General features: G+C 40.2%; 1 protein-coding gene across 23 annotated transcripts in view; it reads right to left on the reverse strand.

Moving 5' to 3' along the window:
- Nucleotides 1-25,312, reverse strand: part of RIMBP2 (RIMS binding protein 2) — an 883,237-nt gene that overhangs the window by 89,640 nt on the left and 768,285 nt on the right. For 16 of the 23 annotated variants that reach the window (XM_073628097.1, XM_073628121.1, XM_073628271.1 and 13 more), the window contains 2 exons: nt 20,919-21,074; nt 10,331-11,041 (listed from right to left, as the gene is read on the reverse strand). In XM_073628097.1, the coding sequence (XP_073484198.1) occupies nt 10,331-11,041; nt 20,919-21,074 (867 nt within the window). The remainder of the gene's footprint in view (nt 1-10,330; nt 11,042-20,918; nt 21,075-25,312) is intronic. The other 7 variants (XM_073628227.1, XM_073628219.1, XM_073628194.1 and 4 more) reach the window with 1 other exon arrangement.

Genomic DNA, 25,312 nt, shown 5'->3' on the forward strand with positions numbered 1-25,312 from the left:
TTAAACAGCTCAGCCTTCCTGGCTGCGGTGGGGTAGGGGATGCCCTACACCTTAGTTCCGTGGTAAGCTTGGGGATGGTCTAACCTCTCAGATATTGAGCACTGCCATGCTCTGAACCCCCGGAGGGTGTCGGAGGGGCAGAGGTGAGATCCTCGCTGTCGGCCTGTGACATGGTTCCAGCTATAAGAAAAAGAGGGGTATGTGTCAAGAAAATGTGGAGTATGCAAGAACAGATGAGAGAAGTAGTGAGAGAGAGAAATGCAACAAGGCATAATGATACATATCGATGTATATGGCGAACGCGCGATGAAGTGGTAATTTTGAATGACTCAAGGATACGGGGCAACCAAGAATAGCCAGGAGGTGACTGGCCATGATAACCGCTAGCTTGGATGCCCAGTCTGTGTCATGCACAGACCTGTGGAACCGAAGCCCCAGGGCATGCCTGGGCAGGAACCTGATGTCTGGTTGAGGCCTAAGTAGGAATGTTACGTTCTGTAGTACATGACGTATGGTAAGAAATGCTAAAGCTTGTACTGTCTGCATGCAAACCATTTAACAACTGGTGTAAAGGTGCTGCGAAGTGATGCAAGAGCGGAGACTGTGCACTACACACCTGACTCAAAATGCACTGGATTCCGAAGTTCTGGGTGTAGCTGAAATTACTCAGCCACCCGGGAAACCTGTGACATGAAGGCCCAAGGTTTAAAACCTGGCATTAAAGTGTCCCCTGGCCCCCCCGAATGTTACTAGACCCCCCATGTGTATGTACGGGAAAAAAAAAACTCTTCCTTTTTTTCTTTACCTGTGAGGGAATGTCTAGCCTAGTACAGGATGGATCGAGCTGAATTCAACTGATCTATGAGAAAAAAGACAGACATGCGAATGAGTGGCCGTAAACGTGTGCCACTGGTAGGCTAGTTGCAATAGAGTGCTGCAGAAAGAGTCCTCATGAAGGAGGCAGAAACCAGTGAAGCTAAGAAATCGCAGAGCGTGTGTGGGGAGGAACACCATTGACTTTGCTGGTTGTGTGTCCATGACCATATGTTTTACAAATGAGCACGAAACGTACTGAATCGTGCCAGAACCATCACACAAGTTAGTGAGCGAGTGCAAACGTGCGAATAACTAGTGCGAGTAGTGACTTGGGTGCTTCGTGTCAGGTGCCTCAAGGGGGAGGCTGACCGGGATTCTAATCGGGCTGTCGTAGAGAGTACGGAATTGACCTGCGATTGTTGTGAGGCCTGAGGACTGATGACGAATGTGGTGTGATGGTACGAGCGACACTACGAGGGTATGAACGAATCTATAGTAAAACAACAAATGAGGCTGCAACATTGACTGACTGTGAATCAATTTTGAAGCCTGCGCCAAGTAAATGTCGGATGACGACCAGCAACGACTTGGAGGCTTTAGCGAAACTGCAAATAAATTTGCGAGAGGTAAAACAACAAATCGCAACATAGTGTATGATACAAAAGTACGAATCCTACCTGCAACAGGAAAGCGAGAACCGCCAAACGGGAGAGTCGCAACACTCACAGACAACGACCTGAGCGAGGAAGAGTCGGCCTAGTGACGTCAACGTATCTTGCACCGAAACTGACAGAGAAGCAGAGGAGTGGGCTGAAAATGTACCCCCTGGGCTCCTCCCATAAATTCAGGCCACCATACCGGCCTTCTTATTTATGTTGATGCATGCTGTTATGAATTTTCTATGGATCGTAAAATGTATTTTTGATAAATGAACTGGTTTTAACTTTATGTATTTACCATGTGAGAACATATGCTTTTTTAAGTACATGAATTTTGTATATACTGTGTCCATCTTGGTCATGAAGGCAACTAGGTGGGGTGTATATAAACACAACTGTGTTAATTACAAAGTACTATCACGCAATATAAAATGTTTTAATACATTTTATTGTTTTTATTAGTGATATTCATGTAAGAGGAGGTTCCAAGCAGAGATTACAATCCACCTTGTAGCACTTTATTCCTAGCCCACCTGTACTCTATTTCTCCTATATATTCTTGACTTTCTCCACATCCATTTGCTTGAAAAAATGCATCATAGGCATGGAGACAGCATGACATTGGTTGTCATCCGGAAGCAGGATAGGTCATTTTATAGCCCCTATGGGTCCTTTACCGGCCAGCCACTGGATCAGTGAGCTGGACATTTCCCAGTCAGAAAGATTTAGACTAACCCAAATCCGACATTTCCTATTATCCCTTTGGAAGTCTAAACTTGACCTGCCAAAGACTACTCCTTATGAATAATGGTGCTCTAGGATTGCAGATCAGAGGGGAGGCAATTCAGTCTTTTTTACCTCTTTAGTGGATTCTTCTAAAAAACCTGCATATGCACGGGGATGGGAACAGGACCTTGATTTCAATTGGGAGGTGGACACATGGCACCAGTGTTTTCAATGCTCCTTTAAAGGGTTGGTTAACATTTCCCTTATGGAGGCAAATGTCAAACTCTTTACTCGATGGTATCAAGTTCCCCTACGAATAGCCAAGCTATATCCGGGAGCCTCCCCCTTATGTTTTCAAGGTTGTGGTCATGTTGGTTCCCTCCTTCATACCTGGTGGCTTTGCCCCCTGTATTAGGAGTTTTTGTAACAAAATCTTTCATTTGCTGCGCAGGGTCACAGGGTTAGCAATTCCCAAGACTCCTCAAATTGCCCTATTAAATGGAAACACAGTCAAGACCTATAAAAAGCTGAAAAAGCGTATCCAATTTATATTGTAAGGGGCTAAGATCTCTATAGACCGAGCATGAAAGCAACCTTCTGTTTCCTTCGCTGCAGCAAAGCAAAAGATCTCTTGGATCATGGCCCAAGAAAAGGCAGTTAGCATATTTCAGAACACTGTTCATAAATTTGACATGATATAGGAACCTTGGAGCAATTTTATACACAATCCGTCATAACTTTATATTAACCCTATGAGTTCCATATATCCTCTGTGTCAGATCCATCTTCTGTTTGTCTGGCCATACCCCCCCCTTTTTTTTTTTCTTTATTTCCCCTTCTTTTCTATGTCTTTCTCTCCATCTTTCTCCTTTACCTCCTCTCAAGGTTATCAGGTATCTTACCGTAGTTGACTTTAACGGATTATTGAAGGTTAGTCACAAGTTTCCCCTTATTATATGTTTGAATAGTAAATTCTAGGTCGGGATCCAAAGTATAACCAGGCACTGTACTACCTATGCTTTAGTGCTCATCTCCCTAGTTCTTGTGGAGTGAGACCTTTTTTATTTTTTAGGGCCTGGGTCATCCTCTCCTTTTTTGGACTTTCCTTTGCTTAGTTGTTCTATTACACTGACTGGATGCCATGTAAGATACTTTGTTTATGTTTTAATAATATAGTATCAATGTTTGTACATATTATTCTCTTTTGAAAGTTGAATAAAAAAGATTGAAAAAAAAAATTAGGGATTTACAATCACTGCAATGAATAAACTATTAAAACTTGGTCAAATGTAAACAATCTGCTGTCAATACTTACTCCTCTGGGGGCAATTGTGTTAAGATATGAATCCAAATGGATTTTTGAACCGAACTTCTTTTTAATAAAATTTCCCCCTCACCAATCAGGTTTTACTTTCTCGATCCCCAAAAACTGGTCCCTTTCAAACTTTTATGAAACTCATTATAGTGTCTAGGAAGGGGATGTTTATCGTTTTCTTGTAGAATCTTACAAACATTTTCCTGGATTCATGTCTTTTACTTGTGTTTTGTCCAGCCCAAGTAAAACTTGTGACATTCCTGGAGTCCCTGCTTTACCACCAATATTGCTATTCTTCACCGCTGGTATGATCTCCAGTCCAACCTCCTGATAAATTTTGGTCTTATGGATAATTTGGTGCTAGAAACTGATCTCCTTTTAAAATATCTCAGTATTTAGACATTAGTTTCCTAATTACATGGTCCTTGGTATTATATTTAAAGTGGAGTTCCTCTTAAAAAAAAAAAAAAGTCAGCAGCTACAAATACTGCAGCTGCTGACTTTTAATAATCGGACACTTGCCTGTCCCAGGGTCCCACTATGCAGGGGAACGAAACCTCGCTCGTCTTCCCCCCCTCTCTGCGGCGCCGGCATTTTCACTGTGGGCACCCGGCTGTGGCTTCACAGCAAGTCACCCACTGCGCAAGCGTGACCTGCGCGGCGTGCCGCGACTGGCCTGGCAATCATCTGGGACCTGTGACATGTCCCAGATGATTGCTGAGAGGAGGGGGAGAGGTGATCTCCCTTCTGGTGCTGCGGTGCACCGGAAGGAAGTGGGAGCTGAAACCCTCTAAAAATAGGGTATCCGCTCCCCCCCCCAAAAAAAATGACATGCCAAATATGGCATGTCAGGGGGTCACCTTAACTTAAAAGCGGAAGTTCCATTTTTGGGTGGAACTCTGCTTTAAGAACAAAAGCTAAATTAAATCAGTTTCTGTACTATCTTGCTTCTTTTAATTTCTCAGATACTCTTCCCTGGGCCTTTTTCCTAGGTTTTCCTTCTTGTTACTTTTTCTCAATAAACTGAGAGGTTAATATCACACCCCCCTCCCTATAGTCTTATATTCTACTACAGTTTCTCCTTAGGTGCATAAATTGCCCCTCTGTCATGTTCATTAACCAGTTGTAAAAATGACAGCTATAAGAAAATGTATTATCCACCCAAAAATAATTGTGTTTTAGGATATGGATCCATAAGAACCCTGTATATCCCCCCAAATGCCCTATAGGGTCTGGTATAGGTTCATTAACATACAGCCTATCCCAATTAGATATAATATATTATGATATATTCCTACAAATAAAGGCATTATTAACACCAACCTTTCTTAACCTTTTTACCCTAGAGGAACCCTTGAAATAATTTTCAGGTCTCAGGAAACACCTGCTAAATATTATTTTTATCTACACCTTATAACACATTAGCATGATCAGTAAGTTGTGTAAAGTTTTAAATAAAAGGATAAAAAAAATGGGCACCCAGAGTGGGGCACTTTACATTACCCTCTGTTCTATACCATAATATAAATCTTAATATAAAAAAAAGAATAATAGCCAAAAATAAAATGTAGACCATCAAAGGTGTAGTGTCCTCTTACACTGGTGGTTGGTGAATAAGTATTTCTTTGGTGGTGAGTAGGAAAGCCCATCGGCAGTCAGTGTAGAGGCATTTCCTTACATTGGATGTCAGTTAAAAATTCTCCCATTTACACTAGTGTCGGCTGTAGAAAGGAGATAAATCTGCCACTACCCCAAAAACCCCTAGCAACCCCTGGAAGAACTGCAAGGGGTCCACAGAACCCTGGTTGAGAAAGCCTGACCGTAATATCTTACAATAACGTTGGATGTTACGCTTGACACAGTAATTCCGTGCAAGAAAATATGTGATGTGATTAAATGCACATTTACATAACTAAAGCACTGTAGCAAATTATTTTTGCGTGGACAATTAATTTTTCTTAAAGCTGGTTGGGACAATTATGGACTTGAGGTCCATGCCCAGCTTTGCCAATTCATTTATGTTATCTGGCCCGATGGAGAGCTGGGTGCAAGCTTTCTGATTTGGAAAAGATCTATATATAATATTATATGCATATGAAAGGGCTCTAGAGCTGAACTGTAATACAATATACTATAACATAATATTAATATGTATATTATTTAAATATGTGTGGATAGTGAGATCAAGTTTGAGCATCAAAATTGCTCATGAGATCAAAATTGGTCTACAGGAGGGCTAAGAACGTAGGACTGGAGACTGCATCGATGGTGAAAAATATCAATATTTGTGGTTTCCAGTTAAGGAGGAATATTTAAGATTTGTAAGATATGGTTCGAGTATAGAATGACAGGAAAAAAATAAAGGGAACAATAAGCTTCCCCTCCCCAGATAGTATAGGGGTATCATAAGCATTTGAAAGGGACACATTTTTGGGGATATGAGATACCTGATAGGCTAGGGGTAAAGTTTAATAAAAAGATGTCAAGATTTAAACCCAAGTGGATTTTTTTATTTTGGATAGAGTAAGGGAACATTTTTTCAGTTTTTTTTTTCCTTTTTTGCAATCTGTGTCTCAGTGGGGAGATTTACCTTTACTTCCTGTCTGATAGCCAAAACAGGTAGTGAGAGGAAATCCATGCAAATTAAAGGAATATCTTGGGGCCCTCAGATCACCAGAACTAGTGTCACCATTGGAAGATTTGCCCTCTATTACATTTCTGGAGACAACCTAAAATTTGGGATTTTCTTTTACTTTCTCTTTCAATGAGAATGGTGAACAGGACAAATGTAGAGGGTGCATCTCCCTAACAAGGACACGGGCAGCAATAAAAACCTAATAGGTGTTCTAATCCCTCTCCGCTCTAATCAAAACTAAAAATAGTTTGCCCTTAATTATACTTTAAATATTGACAGGGAAATGTTTGCATTTGACTAAGCTTTATAATTGTATCTATGTATTGAGTTTAATAAAGTTGTGTATGGATAGACTGTATCTATTTGGCTTAGATTGTATCAAATGGTCATGGAATCTGGGTGGGAACAAAGTGTTTTAAAGAACACTTTACCTGTCAAAAGCCTTTCCTAGACAAAGATTGGCATTTACTAAATAAACTGCTTAGGTAGCAGACTGAGGTTGATGTCATCAGGTTAGGAAAGCCCTTTTTTTGATTTTCATCTGGCAGCAGCATTTGCATGCATACCACGATCCAGAATGTCTACTGCCTGGACCCTGGTGGTGTTTGACTGCTCCTCTTCTCCTGTATTTTTACTGCACACTGCCATTTACAGCATGCAGTTGAAGTGTCACTGATCATTTATAAGCAACAGTGGAAATGTTTGCTATATATGATACATTGTTGTATGAGAAGGCTTTTATTTTGTAGCTGATGTAAAGTGGATTTGTAGAGAATATACAACACAGTCGGAGTAACAAAGCAGATTGCTTTCCTCCATTAGTATTTTCTGAAGGCATTGCCCACATTAACTGTAAGCATCATCAAAACATATTTTAAGCTGTTTAAAAATAAGTTAAAGCTGTTATGGGTATGTGGGGACTATATTAGTGTTACCAATACACACCATTGTCTAAACTTTTTTAGCAGCAAGTCCTGCTATGGAGTTCATTAGTATTCTAACTAGTCTAAAAACGCCTTCTTTTTTTGGTTTTAGATAGGGTAGGGAAAGGTTAAAGTCTAACTCTGGGCTAATTTTATTTTTTTTAAATGTCCTCCAGCAGCAGTGAAAATGAGAAAAGCAGCTTTTGCTGCAATACTCAGCTTCAATCCAGAGTACACAGTACAGAATAACACCCAACCTTATTCAAACCTGAAAAACGGAAGACATGTTTTGAGTAAAGGGTGTCATGGACCAACCCCATTAGAAGGGGTCCCCACCACAGCTCTCTGAATGCACAATGTAGTGATTCAGAGAGTGGGCACTCAAGTCATTAAGTCAGCATTGCTCTCTAAATCATTGAGGACCACCCACTGCAGTTTTCTGCATTGAAAAAAAAACTGGCATGAAATCAACATTGGTATGAACACGTCACATAACTAACAGGCATGAAAACTAATGGCAACATGCATACTCACTGAGGCGCGCATGAAAACTGACGTGAAACTGATATAAACTCCTGTCTATGCAAATGAAATCTGTGCGGTTTTCCCATCAGTTTTCATGCACGTATGGTGTGAACGAGCCCTTAAAGATCAAGTAGAACCTTACTGATAAATTAACTAAATGTTGAATTAAGGGTTAGTTAATTTAGTCTTACATATGTCATCCGAAGCAAACGTAAAAAAAATATATATTTGATTGGCAGGACAAATCCTTCCTTCACCCACTTTTCTCTAAACCTTTCCTTCTTCCTTTGCACCATTTCCATGCTAAATACAGTGGAAAGTATTCAGACCCCCTTAAATTTTTCACTCTTTGTTATTTTGCAGCCATTTGCTAAAATCATTTAAGTTCATTTTTTTTTCCTCATTAATGTACACACAGCACCCCATATTGACAGAAAAACACAGGATTGTTGACATTTTTGCAGATTTATTAAAAAAGAAAAACTGAAATATCACATAGTTCTAAGTATTCAGACCCTTTATTTAGTAGGAGCACCCTTTTAATCTAATACAATCATGAGTCTTTTTGGGAAAGATGCAACAAGTTTTTCACACCTGTATTTGGGGATCCTCTGCCATTCCTCCTTGCAGATCCTCTCCAGTTCTGTCAGGTTGGATGGTAAACGTTGGTGGACAGCCATTTTTAGGTCTCTCCAGAGATGCTCAATTGGGTTTAAGTCAGGGCTTTGGCTGGGCTATTCAGGAACAGTCTCGGAGTTGTTGTGAAGCCACTCCTTTGTTATTTTAGCTGTGTGCTTAGGGTCATTGTCTTGTTGGGAGGTAAACCTTCGGCCCAGTCTGAGGTCCTGAGCACGCTGGAGAAGGTTTTCTCAGGATATCCCTGTACTTGGCCGCAATCATCTTTCCCTCGATTGCAACCAGTCGTCCTGTCCCTGCAGCTGAAAAACACCCCCACAGCATAATGCTGCCACTATCATGCTTCACTGTTGGGACTGTATTGGACAGGTGATGAGCAGTGCCTGGTTTTCTCCACACATGCCGCTTAGCATTAAGGCCAAAAAGTTCTATCTTAGTCTCATCAGACCAAAGAATCTTATTTATCACCATCTTGGAGTCCTTGAGGTGTTTTTTAGCAAACTCCATGCAGGCTTTCATGTGTCTTGCACTGAGGAGAGGCTTCCGTCGGGCCACTCTGCCATAAAGCCCCGACTGGTGGAGGGCTGCAGTGATGGTTGACTTTCTACAACTTTCTGCCATCTCCTGACTGCATCTCTGGAGCTCAGCCACAGTGATCTTTGGGTTCTTCTTTACCTCTCTCACCAAGGCTCTTCTCCCCCGATAGCTCAGTTTGGCAGGACGGCCAGCTCTAGGAAGGGTTCTGGTCGTCCCAAATGTCTTCCATTAAAGGATTATGGAGGCCACTGTGCTCTTAGGAGCCTTAAGTGCAGCAGAAATTTTTTAGTAACCTTGGCCAGATCTGTGCCTTGCCACAATTTTGGCTCTAAGCGCTTCAGGCACTTCCATTGACCTCATGATTCTCATTTTCCCTGGACATGCACTGTGAGCTATAAGGTCTTATATAGACAGGTGTGTGGCTTTCCTAATCAAGTCCAATCAGTATAATCAAACACAGCTGGACTCAAATGAAGTTGTAGAACCATCTCAAGGATGATCAGAAGAAATGGACAGCACCTTAGTTAAATATATGAGTGTCACAGCAAAGGGTCTGAATACTTAGGACCATGTGATATTTCAGTTTTTCTTTTTTAATAAATCTGCAAAAATGTCAACAATTCTGTTTTTCTGCCAATATGGGGTGCTATGTGTACATTAATGAGGAAAAAAATGAACTTAAATGATTTTAACAAATGGTTGCAATATAACAAAGAGTGAAAAATTTAAGGGGGTCTGAATACTGTCCGTCCTCACTGTATATAATAAAAAACAGACATAAAACTTTCAAACAATATTTCTTTTTAATCTGTGGTATGGTTCTTCCAATGATTCCGATAATTTTGTTCTCTCTAGACTGTCAAAGCACTGCACTGGAAATGTCCCTTTCATGAACAGAAAGAGTTCCAAGGTAGGTACTGGAAAAATCATACAAGACCTGAATTTTAGACTGTGTTATGTGCAATAGAAGCCCCATCCAGAAATATGAAGCCAGTCATACTGCCCAAGGGGATCAAATGATTTCCCAAAACTAACCAAATATTACATGTGCTGATTCTTGAAGCATTCTCAGTTAACGCAAATAAATGTTAATGTTTACATTATTCAGTCACAGCCTTACTATACCAGTGATAGAACAACCTAAGACAAAAAAAGCGCCTGGATAATCTATAAGAGGAAATCCACACTGTCCATTCATGTTCAAAATATTATATATATTAGGGATCCTTCAGCTAACCCTTAAGTAAAATGTAATTTCAGTTGTCCTGTAAAATAAATATGAAAAATAAGAGCCGGTAATTATAATCGTAACTTCTCTTAAAAAAAACAGACAAACAGAAAAGACAGCAAAGAACTACTACTAGAAGCAAAAGAATAGGGCGGAGCATGGTCTAAAGCCTGTGAAGAAGTGCTGACTGAGAAATCAAAAAGCTTGATAAATTGTAGGTAATTGGCAGTGGTCCCAGATGGAAGCCCACAGAAAGGGGTAAAAGAAGAAACAAAAAAGCCAAGTAATTTAGCAAGCAGATGGCAAGAAGGATTTTTATTGAACACACACCAGAGGTTTTTCCGTGTCCCTGTGAGTTGGCCTTAGAACTGATTTCCTACAGTTTTTCTTACATACATCTGTTTTCCGACATGCATAGTCTCTGTTAGTAAATTCCCTGACACATGGCGGCAGTTCATGGTTTTCAGTGTGGCACTTGGAAGCGCTTGTGTTATCTATAACGTCTGAGCTCACATCATCAAAATCCTCCTCCACACTGCTTTGCCTGGTAAGGGTTTTCCTGCGTGTCAACATTTGCTTTGGGTCTCTAGAACATACGTTATTTGGCTGGGGCTCGTGTGTGGCATTTCTAGCAATGTTGCTGCAGCCTTTCCTGAAATGGTAACGGGCTTCTTCTTCTTCACTTCCGCAATCCAAGCCGCTGTCTGGGCTCCTGGAGAGAGGTCCAAGTTTGCTCCCTTCACATGTAAAATCATCTGAATATGGAGCGGCCCCATTAAACCTACACTTAGAGAAATGCCATGGGCTCTGGTGCCGCCCATCTTGACTACTAGCCCTTGGCACCCTATTTGTTCTAGCTACATTTCCTCTGGCTCTATAAGCTTTGCCTACAGAATGCCCTCTGTGCAAGAGCTCTGAGATTTCTCCACTTTCTTCCTCTGCAACTTCAGGAATACTGAACAGTTTTTTACTGTGAGGATGCTGAGGGGAAATGTCCAGCTGTTCCGTTAAAGCAGGTTCTGTGGCCTTAGTCTTAGAACACTGCACAAGTTATAGACAATACGAAAAAATAGAATGGACCAACAACAATAATAGAAAAACACAAGATCCAACAAGTGCAGTAAAATAAAAAAAAGACAATAACATGGAAAGAGAAGTAGAGGAAGAGAAAGAAAAAAATAAAGACAGGGTTAGTTTTTAGAGGCAATGGAAAACATAAGGCATGCGAGTTTACTCTGTGAAGGAAAGGTTCATGCTCTGAATGGGAATCTGTGAAAATAAAGACATGATTAGGAGCTTGGCTGGTGTCAGATAGAACATAAGATCAGTACAAACAATGAGAGCTTGGCATATCAGTGCTATAGTAAGAATAGGACCATGCAGGGGGTTGATGCTGCACACAGACAGCCAATGTGACGCTCAGATGCAGCACACATTAGATGATACCAGTTAATGGCTTTTAAGTCATAGGGCTGCTGCTGTCAAAGTTAACTCAGTTGTAGATGCAAAACAAGTTTCATATAGTACATCACAAGGATTAGGGCCATTGTCCAGTGATATCCATTTACAATGCATGTAGTTGTTGCTTGTCCTTTACATGATTGTTTAAGTGGATATCTCTGTGTTTAATGCATGCTGGTTACAATGAATTTTAGCAGGTTAGAAAGGACACTTGTTAAGTCATGGAATTTCTGCAGTGCCATCAGTTCAGCCAACGAGGTGGTACAAACCAATACTTTTCGTTCAACCTGAAGCAGGGTATCACCGAAAGCATTGTTTAATAGAAATGATCATTATAATATACAGTAAATAACACATCTTCAGTAGATTCCAAAATCTGTGAAAATGTTTGTCACAATAGGTTATCAATAATCTATTCCAGACACACTTGTTTTTATTCTGCTATCCCAAAATTTTATATTTTTCATTTTATTTTCAGCAGTCCATGGTGACTGTCTTGGGTTGATGTAATCTACATCTAAAGGGCAAAGGGGTTGACAGTCCTTGTACTCTTTGGCTCTCAGTAAATACGTCATCTTTAGTTTTGAGTGGAATTCCTAATTTATAGTAAAGCTCTGTAAATCAAGTTTTACATTTTGAATACCATTCTTTTAGCAGGAATGAGCAAGCAAACATAGTACAAAGATAAATAGTTGTAGTCGGTAATTTATTACACATGATGGGAGGGTGACCTACATAGACTGAGCTCTCCCAATTAAAAAGAAAAGCTCAAATAAACATACCCTATATTTCATAGGTTCAGTGCCAACTCATCTTGCATCAGCTCATTAAATTAAGAAACCAAATATTTAATGAATAAAGCTGTTTCTTGACCACCTTTCCCATTCGTTATATCAGCATTAGGGTTATACCAACTGGATGGCACCTCCAGGCTGGTATATACAGAGCTGGAGGAGCATGCATATCTGGCATAAAACTTACTTTTGTGTAAATGGTACACTAAATAACTATAACATAAAAAATCAAGGTCAGGGAGTAGCAAAGGGTAGGTCAATAAATATGGTGAGGATTGCTTAAAAAAAAAAAAAAAAAATGCTAATTACAGTAAAACCTTGGATTGCGAGCATAATTTGTTCGGAAGCATGCTTGTAATCCTGTTAGGTAGGGCACGCCAGCATCCAAGATGGCGACCATGGACATCCCCCTGTTCTGCATGTCCCACTGAGAAGGGGTGCGCAGGCACGTTTGCGCGCACCTGCGCACACGCTTGCTCAGTAGTGCTGCACAAAATGCCGGCGTTGGCCCTCACGGGCGCACATGTGTCTGGTGATGTTCGTGGTGCTAACGGACTATTTAAACTGCCTTACTTCCTTGGATCAATGCTGCCTGGTCTACAGCGTTACCTGTGATTCCTGATTATCATTTGCCTGTACCTGCTCCAGTTGACCCTACCCGGCTTGCTCCTGACTACCCCTGCTTATCTGCCTGCACCTGACCTCGGCCTGTTTTGACTACGTTCCTGTCTGCTTCTTCTGCCACCTCGCTGCCAGCCTGTTGCTGAACCTGCCTGTACCTGAGACCACATTCCTGCCTGCTCCTTCTGCTACCTCGCTGCCAGCCTGTTGCCGAACCTGCCTGCACCTGACTCTGCTCCAGTGTCCAACTGCTCTGGACTAGTGTGCCTACACTTCCAGTCCAGCTGCCTGCACCTTCCTGAGCTCCAATTTCCAGTCCGACAGCTGTTCCTGGGTCCGTTCCAGTTCCTGCTTCAGTTCCGGTCCAGCTCGTCTACCAGCAACCTTGCCAGGCACTCGTGCGACTCTGCACTCCTGCGCCTCGAGTCAGAGGTGTAAGAGAGGCCTCCCTCTGCATACCAGACTCTACCATCAGGTACATGACAAATCCAAAGCACTTGTATAGCAAAGCCAATTTCCCCATAAGAACTAATGGAAACTCAAATGATTCGTTCCACAACCATTTATTCGTAAGTCCTTCAGTTTATAGTCCATATAAAAAGATCATAGCAATGTGATAGGTTGTGTAACCATAAAATGTCTATCCACAAATGGCAGCCTCCACAAGAGGATTAGAAGCAAAATCCAGCAGGAGCTATGGAGTATGAAAGAGAAAAGAGACGCCTCTAAGTGTAGCAATATGGTTACATTTAATGAAGGTACAACATTTACCAACTCACATGGTTGATGATTAAAAGAGGCACATCTAAGTATGTAAGCATCCAGGGTAAATGTGTCCACATAGACCATCCCCAGCACCGCCGGCTCTCACCGTTGTCAGTCTGCAATCGTGACCGGGAAGACTACCCTGCAGTAGTGCGATCTGAAAGTGAGGCTTGAATTGCTCATGGAGCGCAGTGTAGAAGGGAAGACGTCAATGGCAGAGGATGGTCTATGTGGACAGCTTTACCCCAGTGTCATGGTTATGCAATAGAGTTTGTCTGTCAGCTTACCTGTCTCCATGTGTTCATCTCTAGAGACCAGCTGACCCTTACATGACTGCTTTTATAATCTGTCCTCTAGCATGGCTCCATCCCAGCTCCTATCAGGGAACCCTATATTAACCTGTGCACTGCAAGCCAGCAGTGCTGATCAACCATTGTGTGTTAGCTTTTGTGTGTACTTGCTGTGTTTCCTACGTCTGATTCCAGTTACCGACTTTTGCCTGTTCTCGACTTTCCTTGTCTGCTTGTGACTCTGACTTTTGGCGTGTTATGTTTATCCTTGTCTGCTAGTCGCCCTGACATTTGGCTTATTCCTTACTTTCCTTGTTGTTCCAGCCTGCTGCCTCCCTACTCTTCTCCTGTAGTCTACCGTGAGCATGAGCTGTGAGACCCTGGGGGCTGCGACCTGGAGCCAGACTGCAGCTCAGTGAATCCTCACCACTAGGGGCTCTGGTGAACACCTGCTGGCTCTTAGACTCTGCGCCCTGGGGAATATATGCTCTAGCTCCCAGTGGGATCTGTGTTAGTGATCCAGTAGACCTGCTTACTGAACCTCCCAGGGTTCAATCCGCAGCAGTCAGTCCTAAGGTCCACTACCTAGCGGTGCACTTCTGACTCCTACAGAGTGCATCTGTCACCTAGCCTCAAGGTGACCTGACACCCAGATGCCTGCATACTTAGACATGCCTGTTTTAATCATCAACCATGTGAGTTTCTAAATGTTGTACCGTTATTAAATTAATTGTATTACTACACTTAGAGGCACCTCTTTTCTCTTTTATACTCATTTGTGATATGACGCTACTTGTATATCAAGACATCGCTTGTATATCAAGTCAAAATGTTTTAAAAAGTGTTGCTTGTCTTGCAAAACACTTTCAAACCAAGTTACTCTCAAATCAGGGTTTTCTGTAATTAGGTTTTAAATGCTCTACAACAAGCAAATTGACTATATATATATATATATATATATATATATATATATATATATATATATATATACACACATATTATGTATATTATCCTTCATAATAAGCCATTCATCTGGCATCTGTAAGACATTCCAACCAAACTTTTTTTTTTTAATTTTTGGAAGTGTTCTAATTTTATGTACTCAGCAGCGTGTCACATAAAAATAAAAAGCTAGTAGAGTGAAGTAGACATTGACAGTGAGTGAGGGATCATAATAAACATGAAAATTATAATCCGCAAGTCAAGTTTTCCTATTGCTACTGTACATTATACAACTAAATAATCACTGGCCAGTGATGCTGGGAGTCACATGTGGCTCTCGTTGACCATTCACAGAGCTTTAAACAACTCTTAGCAAGTGCTCAGTACAGGTCTGCTGCATATGTTTTCGTCTACTACTCTCCCTAACAGGAAGCTGCTGTGCCCTAAAGGGTATTGATTTGTTACAATATTGAACAATAATTACAATATTTTTAAATGCTATTTTGCATACAGTAATCTGTTGCATAAAATTGTCTAAAGGAATACTTGTCTTTGATAATTATAGCCACCAAGATTTATATTTTGTCTCATTATTGCTTTACTTAGACATGTAAATATCTGATATGCCTGGCTGAGTTAATGAAAGAAAGATTTAAATTATGCTCCAATTTTAACAGGGGGAAGCAAACCTTTCAGAATAGGTCATTTCCATTGTTTTATAAAACATGTCTAAATAAAGTATAACTAAAATGGTATAACTGAAAGGAAGATACATTGTACTTTATGCTTTCCTATGTACAAAAGAGTGAAATGTGTTAGTGTAAAGATAAAAGAAGCTGCCTGTCACCCATGCTAGTTCCCCAGCTGGTATTCTGCAGGTATTCTGATCAAATTACTTCAATAACAAGTCACTGACCCAGAACAAGTGTCCATCAGGAGTACTGTCTTTATTTATTTCATTTTTTTCCTCCCAGTGACTTGGAATATATTTAAGTTATTCAAATAGCATTTTCACAAGAAGGTCTGAAATTGTTGCCTACATTTTTAAAACAGAATCCATGCTATATTACAGACACATAGAATGTTTCAGAAAAATATTTGAAGGGTAACAGTGTTTAAAGCTCAACATCAGAACAGGAAGTAAGCAAAGATCTCTCCACTGAGGGCACAAACAGTGATAAGCTTGATGAAAACGTTGTCTAAAAATGTGTATGGTTGGCATAAAAGTAGTAGGGGAGGGGAACCTGAATCCAATGAATCTAAGCAGTGATTGAGAGAACTTGTCTGGTGGATTGAAATAATGGTGAAAGAAACCTGAATATATATATATATTTGTAGGGATTGGAGGGGGAGGCCTGGTGTGTGTGTGTGTGTGTGTGTGTGTGTGGGGGGGGTGCTTCTACAGTATTTCTATGTATTATAGATAGCTATTCTGGTAAATATAGTATATATAGTATATATCTGGTAAATATAATACCATAATAGAAGAACAATTGTCGAACAAGCAGAAATTACCTAACACGCCCACTTGGTGGTGCTCCAATACACTGAAAAATAATTACATGTCTCAGGGATGTTCTAAACCTTATATAGAAGATGTTGGCTCCTATGGGCCTAAACAGACTTTTTCTGAGCAGTTTAATGTATTGAGAAAATACAGCAGCATTCAAAGGTCATCTACATACATTTCAATACAAAAACATTATGGTAGTTCTGTTGATGCTGTTTGTATCACATGAAGGTTTTTTTCCCCAAACCACTCTACATGTGTTACTTTTTCCTTTATTCCCTTAAATTAAGGGCTCCCATAGACCTAAACGGCCCTTTTCTGAGCAGTTTAATTTATTAATAAAATACAGCAGCATTTATAGGTCATCTACATACATTTCAGTACAAAAACAATGCAGTAGTTCTGTTGATGCTGTTTGTATCACAGGAGGGCTTTTCCCCCAAACCTCTCTGCATGTGTTACGTTTTCCTTTATTGCCTTAAATTAAAAAGAGTTAAAGTGCATTTCAACTGCAATTGTAGATTAGTTATTACTGCTGCATTCCAGTTTGTCATTAGAATGGCAAGTTTGTCAAGTGCAACTACTTCCTCATTCTATAAAAGGCCTTTATATTAAGATGATATTATTGGAAAAAATGTTCGGCATATCTTGTTTTGCCATTAACTAAATGTAAATTATCATCCAGTGTATTCCATATAAACAGTGTTAAACAGAGATCTGTGTCTTAGAGCTGCAGATCTGATGTACATTATTTATAATTCATTAGGTGGTTAACAGGAACTGTCAAATTATCATTAAATATGTAATACTCTAATAGGCTGTGAATCTAACCCTAAATGGGAAACAGAACAAAGAGAAAGAGTGAAGTGCTACTCTGAAGGTCAAGAGAAAGAATTATTTAAATTTTAGCATGCCAATATTCTATAGCAGTCTTTTTCAACTTTTTTAACACAGAGGAACCCTTGAAAAAATTTCCAATCTCAGGGAACCCCTGCTAAAAATTACTATATCTACATCTCCTGACACCTTGGTGTGATGGTCACTGGGAAGAATGCTCCTTACACATGTGGTCATTGGGAGGAATTCCTCCCTTACAGATAGCTAAAAAAAATAAATGGTGTCAGTGGGACCTTATCTGAGAAGCAGACATTTCTCATTGCTCAAAGAACCCCTAGCAACCTCTGAAGGAACCCAAGGGTTCTATAGGAACCTTGGTTGAGAAACCCTGGTCTATAGTTTAAGCTAAAGTAACTAGCCACCCCAAGAGGGATCTAGAAAGAGAACTCTCTTTCTAAATAAAGTCTGATGGGTTATAGTATTGGAACTATACCTAAGGGGTTAGAACCACCCTGAATTGCATAAGGTCTGTTTTCCTAAACTGACATTTTCTTTGACACCTCCACAGAAGTGATGTATTTATTTCCAGTACTTCCTTGGCTTCCACAGTATACATTACTTTACACAACATATATATCCAAAACTATCACATCAATCCATATTCATCTAAGAAGCTGGCAATCCAGCATTACTTCCACACCTAACTGCAACTAGGATTACATGGAAGGAAGCCAATAAACCTGCCAATATGTTTTCAGATAGTGGAGGGAAACTATACACGCACAAAATTAACAAAAGTGGGCAAAGCATACAAAGTCCACACAGAAAGGTGTGACCATGACCCAGAACTGCAAGGTAAAAGTGCTAACCACTTGGCCACCATATAAAAGAAACACAACATGGTTGCTGAATGTTCTGGGAATAATTATGTTTGCCATTTTATCAGGTGAACAGGGTTATAATTCGCCAAAAATGCTTAAAAACTGTGGATTGCATATATGGTGAGTGAATGATTTTGGATGCCAAATTAAATGGCATAAACAGCCTTCATGATTAGGTAGGTTACATAAAGATACAAGAAGATTCAACTGAAATCATATTGTAAAAGAACAAAACAATCTATATTAACATCAGTGGACTGCAGCAGGAATAAGGTGAGGACATGATCCATTAGAAGAGTGGCTCACAAATGTGTGGATACAGATATCCATCATAGAGTCTACCTCATAAAGTCTTTTTAAGCCTACAGCCCTACTGATATAATTTATATATGTACAGTATGTTATTTAAACCATTGTATATGTACATTATGCTATTTATACCATTGTATACAGAGATTACAACAAGTGAGAATACATCAAAAGAGAACTTCAGCTAAGAAGCATTAGAGCTGTCAGTATTTTTACTTCAAATTTGGTTTTCAGGCTTTGTCAGGGTAGGGTATCAGGCTATAGACAATTAAATATTTGCATATTCTTAGAAGCAGCAAATGAGCTTTAAAACAAGCCTGCACTGCTCTTTAGCTGCAGACACTGGAGCTTTCAGTCTCATCTATTTAGTTCAAAGTGTACCTGCTGTGTACATAGGACAACTGTGGCTTCTTCTTCAATACGCCTTTTGACAAAAAACAACAAACATCTTTTAATTTAAGGTGATCAGGTTTTGTCAAACTTGTGGGGGCCCATTTTCATTAAGCCTGCTTCATGCAAAAATACAGTTTTTATTTTCAACTAACAAAACATCTATACAGCTGTCATTTAATAAGCAAACTCCCCCTATCTGCATAACAGTTTTTTTGTGCATGCATGATAAACCAAGATCTTTACCTTATACATGCTACTCATTGTCCATTCAGCGAGTTACTTTTGTCAAGTACATGCTTTGTAAGCAGTAATGTGTGTATGTACGAATGTTCTAGGCAGGTGTAAAAAAAAAGTAAGAATGCTTTAAAAAATATATATTTTAATTGTTCTTTTTTATCAATTTACAAAATGCAAAGTGAGTGAACAGAAGAAAAATCTAAATCAAATCAATTTTTGGTGTGACTACTCTTTGGCTTCAAGCCAGCATCAATTCTTACACTTGCACACTTTGTACGCTTGTACAAAGTCAGGGATTTTGTAGGATTAGAGTCAGGTGTGTGATTAAACAATTATACCAAGCAGGTGCTAATGATCATCAATGTCATATGTAGGTTGAAACACAGTCCTTAACTGAAACTGAATAAGCATGGTAGGGGGCTTGAATCTCGGTGAGGAACAGCCAAACTCTGCTAATGAGCTGAGGTTGTGGAAGACAGTTTCATGTCATAGGTTATACACCATGGCAAGACTGAGCACAGCAACAAGACACAAGGTAATATATACTACATCAGCAAGGTCTCTCACAGGCAAAGATTTCAAAGCAGACTGGGGTTTCAAGATCTGCTGCTCAAGCTCTTTTGAAGAAGCACAAAGAAACATGTTGAGGAGCGTAGATGCAGTGGTCGGCCAAGGAAACTTATGCAGCAGATGAAAGACACATCATGATTAATTCCCTTCAACATCAGAAGATGTCTAGCAGTGCAATCAACACAGAACTGGCAGAAACCAGTGAAAGCCAGGTACCTCCATCTATTCTCCAGAGATGTCTGGCCAGAAGTGGTCTTCATGGAAGAATTGCAGCCAAAAAGCTATACTTCTGGCATGGAAATAAGGCTAAGCAAGTGCCCTGGACTGATGAGTCAAAATCTGAATTAGGCAGTTTGTACATCGAAGGGCTGGAGAGCAGTACAATAATGAGTGTCTACAGGCAACAGTGAAGCATGATTGAGTTTCCTTCCAAGTTTGAGGCTGCATTATTGTAAATGTAGTTGGAGATTTTGTCAGGATTGATGGTGTCCTCAATGTTGAGAAATACAGGCAGATACTTGTCCACCATGCCATATCATCAGGGAGGCATGTGATTTGCCCCAAGCATAAACTGCAGCAGGACAATGTCCCCAGACATGCAGCCAATATCTTTAAGAACCATCTTCAGTGTAAAGAAGAACAAGGAGTCCTGGAAGTGATGGTTTGGCACCCACAGAGCCCTGATTTCAACATCATTGAGTCTGTCTGGGATTACATGAAGAAACAGAAGGATTTCAGGCAGCCTACAGCCACAGACGATCTCTGGTCAGTTCTCCAAGATGTTTGGAACAACTTACCTACTGAGTTCCTTCAAAAACTGTGTGATAGTAGAAGAATTGATACGGTTTTGAAGGCAAAGGGTGGTCACACCAATTATTGATTTGATTTGGATTTCTTTTCTGTATATTTACTTTCCATTTTGTTAATTGATAAAAAAAAAAAACTATTAACATTTCTCTTTCCAAAAGCATTCTTAATTTACAGCATTTTCTACACCTGCCAAAAACTTTTGCACAGTAGTGAATATATATTAAATAAATATAGAATTATAAATATACACTTTATGCCTTTAAAAAATGCAAAATTCCTACCGAAGTGATATTTGTATAAGATCTACTCTTTTGTAAAAACTTTAACTGTTAATCTCAGTTTTTAAAATCTGAAGCAGAAGACCTTTTGATCCACTGTGTACTTAATACGCAGCAAAACAACTGATCAAATCAGTAATACTTTGAACAATCCTAGCTATTTAAACTGTGTTCCCTAAACACAGAACATAGAAGTTGTCTTTAGATGTCATTCTCTTACCTTAAGGGTGTTATGAGAGGTTACACTTCGCCTCCTGCCTCCATCTTCAAGCTGCATTTCTGAGTAAAGCTCCTCTTCATCTTCTTCCAAGATGTCAGATAAATCTGAGCCTCTGCTGCTTTCAGTATGGTAATCATCACCGGGACAATAGTGTGGCTAATCACATGATAAAAACAAAAGTGCATACCAGTCAATAATCCTAGCTGAAATGGAATGGAAAGACAAAGAGAAGATCAAAGCAGCTAAAAACAGCAATGGAATCTTTTGCTAACAGGTCTGTAATGCTGCTAATTGGCTAAAAATAAATAAGACATTAAAGAAAAGTCCTCTACAAACAAATAAGGGTGCATTATAGTATGTAGGAAGGTGTAGTGCTGACCTGAAGAGAGCACAGTGTTGCTTTTTCAGGCTGGCAGGAACTCATTAGGGACTAAGTTTTCCCCTGGGCTCCAGGTGGCCATCTTGGAGAAGCCAGTGTCTGTAATAATCTCCCACGAAATTTGGATGGCCATTTTGACATGGTTGAGATATATGTGCCCACCATTTTATAGAGAGTGCTCACATTGGAAGAGAGCAGAGAGGCAACATCATCATCTAACAGCATAGAGGAATGCTCCTGGCTGCCCCTTGCAGGAAACAGGTCTGTACCCCAACTGTTAAGGAATGCTTTTCTGCATGGGACATGAGACGAAGAGAGAGAAAAATTATGTAGCACCGAGAGGACACACATGTACGCTCATATTGGGAGGCCCCAAGCATGTAGTTGGAAAAATGGGATGGAAGATCCTATCTGACAGGTTACTATGCACCAATAACATGAGTACCGCAGCACCTCTCCTGTGACACCTACAATGTGAACAGTATTAGAAGTGTTTACAAGTATGTACCTGGCACTGTATCCTATGCTTGGAACAGTTCTTACCATTCTCATGTCCACACTCATTTCCCCTTACGATTGGACACTGTCAACCACCTTGTAGGACTATAATCCTGCTGCATGCTGGGAACTAAGTTAAAGTGGTTGTATACACCATCAGCACTGCCTCCTATTGTAGTATCTCTCTCTCTGTGTGATTTATAAAACTAAATGCCGAAAATACCAAATTTCACTGCCGAGATTGCGATCACATGACCAGCCAGCTTTCTCCTTTTCTCCTCTGAGAGATGCAGTGGGTGGGGCTGAGATTCCTCTGCTGATGTCAGTCTGGAGGGGAGGAGGAGAGAGCTGGCTGGACACGTGATTGCAATCTCTGCTCTTAAATTAGGTATTTACAGCACTTATATTTATTAATCATTCACAGAGGGGGACACTGCAATAGGAGGCAGTGCTGATGGTGTATACAAGTTAGTGTTATTAGAGCAGCAGGAGGGGGAGGGGCAGCTCACACACAGACAGAGAGGGGAGGGGGAAGGAGGACACAGGAGCAGAGAGGAGAGCAGACAGCAGGCTGCTGATGACAAAGGCACGTAAACTGACCACGGTGTCTGGTCTCAGCAGCCATGATACACAGTGGCCAGTTTACAGAGGGGTGGGGAGAAACTGGCAGGATCAGCCATGTTTTTTAGGTGTTACAGGGGGCCAAATGACACAGGACAAGCACTGTGTCATATAACATGCTTTAAAGGAGCAGGATCCATTTTTTGGGGGGGTTAACATATGCTTTAAGCTATGTTACTGGGACTGTACCTGCTAAGTGCTGTTAAGTAAAGTGCAATGTGTTTGCCCAGCCCTGGGATGATTCACAGTTCTCTAGGCCACTAGCTGGAGGTGTGACCACATATTGCAGCTAGGGGGTACCTACAAATAAACAGTTCACTCAAGTATTCACTCAAGTAGTTGACAGTTCACTCAAGTATTCAAGGTAAAGTCAATAAAACAGAGAGGAATAAACAGGAGAGTAGTGGAGATATAACACAATAGTGCTTGATATCATTCTTGTACCCTGTCTGAGTGATATCATCCGCAAGGGAAGTCATTCAGTGGGCATCTGCCAGTTTCATTAGATATAAGATTGTCGCCAGATGTAGTAAAAAATGGCTAGATAGTGTGACTGTTATCTCATGACTATAGGCTGTAAATTTATTGGCCAGCTATAACACCAATATGTTAACTGCTTACGATGCAATATTTGGTGCAATGAGTGGTCTTCATTAGTATCTATCACTTAAATATACATAATAAGCAAGAATAAAGAGTAAACTAGAACAGAAAATGTTACTTGGAATAAAATTACTATATTATTACCCACTTTGACATGTAGCACTTGAATAACTGAGCTGTGTCCTTTAAAATGTAGGCCAATGTACTCTAGTTTCATTCATTTAATGTAATCTAAATTACATCTGCTTACACCTGTCACGTCAATCAAGTCCCAAGAAATTAGGTTACTGTAATCTTTAATAAATGTCCAATCATACAAATAATGCTGGGAGAATCATGTTTACATATACTATACAGCAATTACACTGGCCCATGTGTATAGCTGATTGTCAATATTATTCGGATTGAAATATATCATGATGTAGTGATTGATCACAACTTAAAATCCTGAGAAAAGTTAAATATTACTAATTGAATTACACATTTATTACTGTAATAATTTTCCACCAATTAAATTGTATTATGTGCCCAGTTGTTTATCCTCGATAAATGTTTTAACAGACAGAGGAACAAGTGCAAATGTTTCACTCATTACAGCCCAATTAACTGTCTATCTGAGGCCCAAATAATTATTTTTGCAACACAAAACGAAGTAAGACAGCAATTTTGTTTTTCATTATTAGCAGCATAAGAAAACAGCATCTGACCATCATATCTCTTTTAGACTAACATCATTAAAGGCTTTTAAAACGTGTTTGGTATTTATCTGTATTCTAATACTTAAAATGATTGTAAAGTCTATTTTATTTTTATTTAAAATAACAAACATGTCATACTTGCCTCCACTGTGCAGCTCGTTTTGCACAGAGTGCCCCCGAACCTGTTCTCCTGGGGTCCCTCAGCGGCTCTCGCGGCTCCTCCCCACATCAGATAACCCCCTGGGAGAAGCGCTCTCCCGTGGGGGTTACCTTGCAGGCACGCTCCCGAGTGCAGCATTCGTTCTCTATAGACACGAATGCTGGACTCCGCCCAGCATCATTGGATTTGATTGACAGCAGCAGGAGCCAATGGCTGCGCTGCTATCAATCTATCCAATCAATAGCCGGGACCCCATGCAGAGAGGGACAGCGCGTCTCCAGCAAGGGAAATTCGGGGCTCCGGTAAGTAGAACGGGGGGGCTGGGGGGGTGGCGGTCACTGCCAGGTGTTTTTTCACCTTAATGCATAGGATGCATTAAGGTGAAAAAACACAAGGGTTTACAACCCCTATAGGAGTCATAAACTTTATAAACTATTAAGGTCCCAGTCACAATGTTATTCAGTGAGGCGGTTTAGATCAATGCAGTGTGGTTTGAAAAATAAGGCATGTCTGTTTTTCTGTGTGTTTTCATGTGCTGTGATTCCCAATAGAATAATGAAAATGTATGGAAATGCTATACATCGCACTTTAAAAAACAAATGAAAAATCATTCCCTGCATTAAAGTAAAAAATGTCCCACTAGTTGTTTTGAAATACACCCCCCCTCCACCACCGCTTTCTAACCTGTCTTCTCTTACGATCCGAAGCTCTTCTCTTCCTGCTGAGAACAGTCAGAGCAAGGAGCCACAGGCTTCCGCTGCTGTCAATCAAGTCCTGAGAGGAGGGAACAAGGGGTGGGGCCAAGCTGTGTGTTTGTCTATGGACGCACTCAGGCTGGCTGCAGAAGTGCCCCCTCAGCACAATACTTGCTGAGGGGACATACACCAGAAGAAAAAGCACAGAGCACCAACACGGGACTCAAAATAGATGGAAACTAAAGCACAAAAATAGCAAATAACAGGGACTTTCAAATATGCACCCCACAAAGTTATTGACATAGAACAAATAAACATATATATATATAAAAGTAAACCGTAAATAAACACTTATATCAAACCTCCCGTGTATTTGTCCATATATCAAACAATCAAAAATTAAAAATACATTTTCTTTTAGCTTAGTGAATGCAGTGAAAAATTCCCTTTTCAAAGTGTACCCAATCACTTTCAAGCAAAAAAAATTTAAAAAATAACAGTATTTTTACTAGAGCATCACCTCATTTACAAAGCTAAGGGAAAATTCACTTTGCAAAGTAAACAGCCTATTTGTCTTTAGTAATGTACCTCTTTGGTGTCTCCAACTGTGCCAGCAGAAATTTCCTGCTGCCTCAAAAACCTGTAGAAGGGGGGGAGGGGGTCCGCGAGGAACAATAAACAAGGGAAACCCTGGTATACACTTGTATGTGCCCCAAGAACCAATGTGCATGTTTAAAAGA

This window comes from Aquarana catesbeiana, linkage group LG01 (genome assembly GCF_042186555.1).
Source record: "Aquarana catesbeiana isolate 2022-GZ linkage group LG01, ASM4218655v1, whole genome shotgun sequence".
NCBI lineage: Eukaryota > Metazoa > Chordata > Amphibia > Anura > Ranidae > Aquarana > Aquarana catesbeiana.